General features: G+C 47.6%; 1 protein-coding gene across 1 annotated transcript in view; it reads left to right on the top strand.

The window, feature by feature from the left end:
* The first annotated feature begins 1,488 nt into the window (after nt 1-1,488).
* The window catches only part of TGM6 (transglutaminase 6), a 44,621-nt gene continuing 37,292 nt past the window's right edge, over nt 1,489-8,817 (top strand). The window contains exons 1-2 of the mRNA XM_038750706.1: nt 1,489-1,511; nt 8,303-8,476. Of these exons, the coding sequence (XP_038606634.1) occupies nt 1,505-1,511; nt 8,303-8,476 (181 nt within the window). The 5' untranslated portion in view covers nt 1,489-1,504. The remainder of the gene's footprint in view (nt 1,512-8,302; nt 8,477-8,817) is intronic.

Raw genomic sequence — 8,817 nt, 5'->3', positions numbered from 1 at the left:
GTAAGCGCTTAATAAATACCATTATTATTATGATTATTATTCTCTAGGCCTCAGTCCCTTCATCTGGAAAATGGGGATTCAGGCTGTGAGTCTCATGTGGGACCACCTCCCCAGCGCTTAGAGTGGTGCTCGGCACATAGTAAGCGCTTAACAAATACCATTATTATTATTATTATTCTCTAGGCCTCAGTCGCTTCATCTGGAAAATGGGGATTCAGGCTGTGAGTCCCATGTGGGACCACCTCCCCAGCGCTTAGAGTGGTGCTCGGCACATAGTAAGCGCTTAATACCATTATTATTATTATTATTATTCTCTAGGCCTCAGTCCCTTCATCTGGAAAATGGGGCTTAAGTCTGTGAGTCCCATGTGGGACCACCTCCCCAGCGCTTAGAGTGGTGCTCAGCACATAGTAAGCGCTTAACAAATACCATTATTATTATGATTATTATTCTCTAGGCCTCAGTCCCTTCATCTGGAAAATGGGGATTCAGGCTGTGAGTCTCATGTGGGACCACCTCCCCAGCGCTTAGAGTGGTGCTCGGCACATAGTAAGCGCTTAATACCATTATTATTATGATTATTATTCTCTAGGCCTCAGTCCCTTCATCTGGAAAATGGGGATTCAGGCTGTGAGTCTCATGTGGGACCACCTCCCCAGCGCTTAGAGTGGTGCTCGGCACATAGTAAGCGCTTAATACCATTATTACTATGATTATTATTCTCTAGGCCTCAGTCCTTCATCTGGAAAATGGGGATTCAGGCTGTGAGTCTCATGTGGGACCACCTCCCCAGCGCTTAGAGTGGTGCTCGGCACATAGTAAGTGCTTAATACCATTATTATTATGATTATTATTCTCTAGGCCTCAGTCCCTTCATCTGGAAAATGGGGATTCAGGCTGTGAGTCTCATGTGGGACCACCTCCCCAGCGCTTAGAGTGGTGCTCGGCACATAGTAAGCGCTTAATACCATTATTATTATGATTATTATTCTCTAGGCCTCAGTCCCTTCATCTGGAAAATGGGGCTTAAGTCTGTGAGTCCCATGTGGGACCACCTCCCCAGCGCTTAGAGTGGTGCTCGGCACATAGTAAGCGCTTAACACCATTATTATTATGATTATTATTCTCTAGGCCTCAGTCCTTCATCTGGAAAATGGGGATTCAGGCTGTGAGTCTCATGTGGGACCACCTCCCCAGTGCTTAGAGTGGTGCTCAGCACATAGTAAGCGCTTAATAAATGCCATTATTATGATGATTATGATGATTATGATGATGATGATGATTATTACCCGCTCCGAAGGCCCCGGTCTCTCTCCTGGAGGGAGGAGGGCCCCCAAAGCGGGCAAGAGGGCCACCCCCTGGGCAAGTGGCCCGCTGGGGAGGGTGCCCATTGGCCGGGCACCCGGGCCCTGCCCCCGGCCGGAGGGCTGGGGGTGGGAGGAGGCCGGTGGTGGTTGTCCCAGCTGGGCCCGGGAGTTGGCTGGCACGGCCAGGAGGAGCTGCCATGGCTGGTGAGCAGATTAAGGGTGTTCCTTTCTGGCAGGGTGGGGAAACTGAGTCAGCCGGGAGGCCCTGGGAAGGGGGAGAGGGCTCCTGGCGGAGGGGGAGGCGGGGGGACTTTTTGGCCTGATGCCCGTCGTTCAAAAGCTCAGAAACCCGGGGGGAGACCTGGGTTCCAATTCCACCCCCTCATTCATCCATTCATTCACTCATTCATTCATTCAGTCGTATTTTAGAGCACTGTACTAAGCGCTTGGGAAGGCCACGTTGGCAACACCGAGAGCCGGTCCCTACCCAACAGTGGGCTCGCAGTCTAGAAGATAAAACACTGTTCTAAGCGCTGGGGAGGTGACAAGGTGATGAGGTGGTCCCCCGGGGGGCTCCCAGTCTTCATCCCCATTTGACAGGTGAGGGAACAGAGGCCCAGAGAATAATAATAATAATTTTGGTATTTGTTAGGCGCTTACTATGTTCCACGCACTGTTCTAAGCGCTGGGGAGGTTCCAAGGTGATCAGGTGGTCCCACGGGGGGCTCAGTCTTCATCCCCATTTTACAGGTGAGGGAACCGAGGCCCAGAGAATAATAATAATAATAATAATAATAATAATAATAATAATAATTTTGGTATTTGTTAAGCGCTTACTATGTGCCACACACTGTTCTAAGCGCTGGGGAGGTTGCAAGGTGATCAGGTTGCCCCACGGGGGGCTCCCAGTCTTCATCCTCATTTGACAGGTGAGGGAACCGAGGCCCAGAGAATGATAATAATGATAATAATAATAATAGTAATAATAATGATAATAATAATTTTGGTATTTGTTAAGCACTTACTATGTGCCACGCACTGTTCTAAGCTCTGGGGAGGTTCCAAGGTGATCAGGTTGTCCCACGGTGGGGGCTCACAGTCTTCATCCCCATTTTACAGGTGAGGGAACCGAGGCTCAGAGAATGATAATAATAATAATAATTTTGGTATTTGTTAAGCGCTTACTATGTGCCACACACTGTTCTAAAAACCGAGCCCCTTCCTTCCTCTCCCCCTCGTCCCCCTCTCCATCCCCCCATCTTACCTCCTTCCCTTCCCCACTGCACCTGTATATATGGATATAGGTTTGTACATATATATATATATATATATATATGTTTGTACATATTTGTACATATATGTTTGTACATATATGTTTGTACACATATGTTTGTACATATTTATTACTCTATTTATTTATTTATTTTACTTGTACCTATCTATTCTATTTATTTTCTTTTGTTAGTATGTTTGGTTTTGTTCTCCGTCTCCCCCTTTTAGACTGTGAGCCCGCTGTCGGGTCGGGACCGTCTCTCTATGTTGCCGACTTGGACTTCCCAAGCGCTTAGTCCAGTGCTCTGCACACAGTCAGCGCTCAATAAATACGATTGATTGATTGATTGATTGATTGGAGTCCGAGGTCATGGGTTCAAATCCCGGCTCTGCCACTTGTCAGCTGGGTGACTTTGGGCAAGTCGCTTCACTTCTCTGGGCCTCAGTGACCTCAGCTGGAAAATGGGGATGAAGACTGGGAGCCCCCCATGGGACAAAATGATCACCTTGGAACCTCCCCGGCGCTTAGAACAGTGCGTGGCACATAGTAAGCGCTTAACAAATACCAAAACTAATAATAATAATAATAATAATAATAATTATTATTATTATTATTATTATTCTCTGGGCCTCAGTTCCCTCCCCTGTAAAATGGGGATGAAGACTGTGAGCCCCCCGTGGGACAGCCTGATCACCTTGTATCTCCCCCAGTGCTTAGAACAGTGCTCAGCACATAGTAAGTGCTTAATAAATGTCATCATTATCATTATTATTATTATTATTATTATTCTTCTCTGGGCCTCAGTTCCCTCACCTGTAAAATGGGGATGAAGACTGGGAGCCCCACGGGGGACAACCTGATCACCTTGTATCTACCCCAGTGCTTAGACCAGTGCTCGGCATATAGTGAGCGCTTAATACATGTCATTATTATTATTATTATTATTATCATCATTATTATTATTATTCTCTGGGCCCCGGTTCCCTCCCCTGTCAAATGGGGATGAAGACTGTGAGCCCCCCGTGGGACAGCCTGATCACCTTGTATCTCCGCCAGTGCTTAGAACAATGCTTAGCACATAGTAAGCACTTAATAAATGTCAGTATTATTATTATTATTATTATTATTATTATTATTATTATTCTCTGGGCCTCGGTTCCCTCACCTGTAAAATGGGGATGAAGACTGTGAGCCCCACGTGGGACAACCTAATGACCTTGTATCTCCCCCAGCGCTTAGAGCAGTGCTCGGCACATAGTGAGCGCTTAACAAATACCATTATTATTATTATTATTATTATTATTATTTACATAAATTTATATACATTTATATAGATTTCCATAAATGGCCCACCTGAGGTTGTGAACGCGCCGGCATTGAGGTGATGAGGACGAACCGGATGGGCTGATGGTTTGCCTAAACAGTAATAATAAAGATGGTATTTGTTAAGCGCCTACTACGTGCCAAGCACTGTTCTGAGCGCTGCGGGGAGAGACAAGGTCATCAGGTTGTTTCACGGGGGGTTCACCATCTTCATCCCCCATTTGACAGATGAGGAAACTGAGGCCCGGAGGACGGAAGCGACTTGCCCAAAGTCACCCCGCTGAGAAGCAGCGGGGCTCAGTGGAAAGAGCCCGGGCTTTGGAGTCCGAGGTCATGGGTTCGAATCTCGCCTCCGCCAAATTCACTCAATGGTATTTATTGAGCGCTTACTGTGTGCAGAGCTCTGTACTAAGCGCTTGGGAAGTCCAAATTGGCAACATAGTGTCAGCTGTGTGACATTGGGCAAGCCAATTCATTTCTCTGGGCCTCAGTTCCCTCGTCTGGAAAATGGGGATGAAGACTGGGAGCCCCCCCCCGTGGGACAACCTGATAATAATAATAATAATAATAATAATGGTATTTGTTAAGCGCTTACTACGTGCAAAGCACTGTTCTAAGCGCTGGGGAGGTTACAAGAATAATAATAATAATAATAATAATAATAATGATCACCTTGTAACCTCCCCAGCGCTTAGAACAGTGCCTTGCACATAGTAAGCGCTTAACAAATGCCATCATCATTTATATATATATACATACCTGTATATATGTATATATGTTTGTACATATTTATTACTCTATTTTACTTGTACATATCTATTCTATTTATTTTATTTTGTTATTACGTTTGGTTTTGTTCTCTGTCTCCCCCGTTTAGACTGTGAGCCCTCTGTTGGGTAGGGACCGTCCCTAGATGTTGCCAGCTTGGACTTCCCAAGCGCTTAGTACAGTGCTCTGCACACAGGAAGCGCTCAATAAATACGATCGATGATGATCATCATCAGTATTATTATTATTATTAATTGGCGGAGCCGGGATTTGAACCCGTGACCTCAGACTCCATTCATTCGTTCAATCGTATCTATTGAGCCTATTAGACTGTGAGCCCACTGTTGGGTAGGGACTGTCTCTATATGTTGCCAACCTGGACTCCCAAGCGCTCAGTACAGTGCTCTGTGCACAGGAAGCGCTCAATAAATACGATCGATGATGATCATCATCAGTATTATTATTATTATTATTTGGCGGAGCCGGAATTTGAACCCGTGACCTCGGACTCCATTCATTCGTTCAATCGTATCTATTGAGCCTTTTAGACTGTGAGCCCACTGTTGGGTAGGGACCGTCCCTATATGTTGCCAACTTGGACTTCCCAAGCGCTCAGTACAGTGCTCTGCGCACAGGAAGCGCTCAATAAATACGATTGATGATGATGATGACTTCCCAAGTGCTCAGTACAGATGATGATGATGATGATGATGACTTCCCAAGCGCTCAGTACAGTGCTCTGCACATAGTAAGCGCTCAATACACACGATTGATGATGATGATGATGACTTCCCAAGCGCTCAGTACAGATGATGATGATCATCATCATCAATCGTATTTATTGAGCGCTTACTATGTGCAGAGCACTGTACTAAGCGCTTGGGAACTACAAATTGGCAACATATAGAGACAGTCCCTACCCAACAGTGGGCTCACAGTCTTAAAAGGGGGAGACAGAGAACAAAACCAAACATACTAACAAAATAAAATAAAATAAAATAAAATAAAATAAAATAAAATAAAATGATGATGACTTCCCAAGCGCTCAGTACAGCTGAGCTCAGCTCAGTACAGTGCTCTGCACACAGGAAGTGCTCAATAAATACGATTGATGATGATGATGATGACTTCCCAAGCGCTCAGTACAGATGATGATGATGAGGACTTCCCAAGCGCTCAGTACAGTGCTCTGCACACAGGAAGCGCTCAATAAATACGATTGATGATGATGATGATGACTTCCCAAGCGCTCAGTACAGTGCTCTGCGCACAGGAAGCGCTCAATAAATACGATTGATGATGATGATGATGACTTCCCAAGCGCTCAGTACAGATGATGATGATGATGACTTCCCAAGCGCTCAGTACAGTGCTCTGCACACAGGAAGCGCTCAATAAATACGATTGATGATGATGATGACTTCCCAAGCGCTCAGTACAGATGATGATGATGACTTCCCAAGCGCTCAGTACAGTGCTCTGCACACAGGAAGCGCTCAATAAATACGATTGATGATGATGATGACTTCCCAAGCGCTCAGTACAGATGATGATGATGATGAGGACTTCCCAAGCGCTTAGTACAGTGCTCTGCACACAGGAAGCGCTCAATACATACGATCGATGATGATGATCATCATCATTATTATTATTAATTGGCGGAGTCGGGATTTGAACCCATGACCTCGGACTCCATTCATTCGTTCAATCGTATTTATGGAGCCTTTTAGACTGTGAGCCCACTGTTGGGTAGGGACCGTCTCTAGATGTTGCCAACTTGGGCTTCCCAAGTGCTCAGTACAGTGCTCTGCACACAGTAAGCGCTCAATAAATACGATTGATGATGATGATGACTTCCCAAGTGCTCAGTACAGTGCTCTGCACACAGGAAGCGCTCAATAAATACGATTGATGATGATGATGACTTCCCAAGTGCTCAGTACAGTGCTCTGCACACAGGAAGCGCTCAATAAATACGATTGATGATGATGATGATGACTTCCCAAGCGCTCAGTACAGATGATGATGATGACTTCCCAAGCGCTCAGTACAGTGCTCTGCACACAGGAAGCGCTCAATAAATACGATTGATGATGATGATGATGACTTCCCAAGCGCTCACTACAGATGATGATGATGATGACTTCCCAAGCGCTCAGTACAGTGCTCTGCACACAGGAAGCGCTCAATAAATACGATGGATGATGATCATCATCATTATTATTATTAATTGGCGGAGTCGGGATTTGAACCCATGACCTCGGACTCCATTCATTCGTTCAATCGTATCTATTGAGCCTTTTAGACTGTGAGCCCACTGTTGGGTAGGGCTCTAGATGTTGCCAACTTGGACTTCCCAAGCGCTCAGTACAGTGCTCTGCACACAGGAAGCGCTCAATAAATACGATTGATGATGATGATGATGACTTCCCAAGCGCTCACTACAGATGATGATGATGATGACTTCCCAAGCGCTCAGTACAGTGCTCTGCACACAGGAAGCGCTCAATAAATACGATGGATGATGATCATCATCATTATTATTATTAATTGGCGGAGTCGGGATTTGAACCCATGACCTCGGACTCCATTCATTCGTTCAATCGTATCTATTGAGCCTTTTAGACTGTGAGCCCACTGTTGGGTAGGGCTCTAGATGTTGCCAACTTGGACTTCCCAAGCGCTCAGTACAGTGCTCTGCACACAGGAAGCGCTCAATAAATACGATTGATGATGATGATGACTTCCCAAGCGCTCAGTACAGATGATGATGATGACTTCCCAAGCGCTCAGTACAGTGCTCTGCGCACAGGAAGCGCTCAATAAATATGATCGATGATGATGATCATCATTATTATTATTATTAATTGGCGGAGCCGGGATTTGAACCCATGACCTCGGACTCCATTCATTCGTTCAATCGTATCTATTGAGCCTTTTAGACTGTGAGCCCACTGTTGGGTAGGGCTCTAGATGTTGCCAACTTGGACTTCCCAAGCGCTCAGTACAGTGCTCTGCACACAGGAAGCGCTCAATAAATACAATTGATGATGATGATGACTTCCCAAGCGCTCAGTACAGATGATGATGATGATGACTTCCCAAGCGCTCAGTACAGTGCTCTGCGCACAGGAAGCGCTCAATAAATATGATCGATGATGATGATCATCATTATTATTATTATTAATTGGCGGAGCCGGGATTTGAACCCATGACCTCGGACTCCATTCATTCGTTCAATCGTATCTATTGAGCCTTTTAGACTGTGAGCCCACTGTTGGGTAGGGCTCTAGATGTTGCCAACTTGGACTTCCCAAGCGCTCAGTACAGTGCTCTGCACACAGGAAGCGCTCAATAAATACAATTGATGATGATGATGACTTCCCAAGCGCTCAGCACAGTGCTCTGCACACAGGAAGTGCTCAATAAATAGGGTTGATTGATTGAGCGAGCACTTCCTGATTGATTGGGTGAACCCGCGACCTCTGACCCCCCCCAGGCTGATAAATGGGGCGGGCTGGTAAATCAGGGAAGGCTTCCCGGAGGAGACGGGATTCCGAGGCCGGTCGGCGCTCGGGAGAGCGGAGGGCGCCGGGGGAGGAATTGACGCTCCGCCCCGCGGCCCCCGCAGCCCTGAAGGTCGCCCAGGTGGACTGGCAGAGGGAGGCCAACGGGCCCGGCCACCGCACCGCCGCGTTTCCGGGCCCCGAGCTGGTGGTGAGGAGAGGCCGACCCTTCCGCCTCACGCTGGGCCTCAGCAGGGCCCTGGGCGCCCGCGACAGCCTCCGCTTCGTCGTGGAGACCGGTAAGGGCCGGGCCCCGGGGCCGGGGGTGCCGCCCGGGGGGAGGCCGAGGCTCCGGGGAGGACCCGGAGGTCCTGGCTGGGATGGAGGCTGAGGTGGAGGCCGAGGCGGAGGCTGAGGTGGAGGCCGGGGCCTAGGTGGAGGCTGAGGTGGAGGTCGAGGCTGTGGCTGAGGTGGAGGCTGAGGCCGAGGTGCAGGCCGAGGCTGTGACTGAGGTGGAGGCCAAGGCTGTGACGAAGGTGGAGGCTGAGGTGAAGGCTGAGGCCGAGGTGGAGGTCGAGGCTGTGACTGAGGTGGAGGCTGAGGCCTGGGTGGAGGCTGAAGTGGAGGTCAAGGCTGTGAC

The sequence above is a fragment of the Tachyglossus aculeatus genome, chromosome 8 (genome assembly GCF_015852505.1).
Source record: "Tachyglossus aculeatus isolate mTacAcu1 chromosome 8, mTacAcu1.pri, whole genome shotgun sequence".
Lineage (NCBI taxonomy): Eukaryota > Metazoa > Chordata > Mammalia > Monotremata > Tachyglossidae > Tachyglossus > Tachyglossus aculeatus.
Note: the sequence above shows the minus strand (reverse complement) of the source record. Positions and strands in the feature narration are given on the sequence as shown.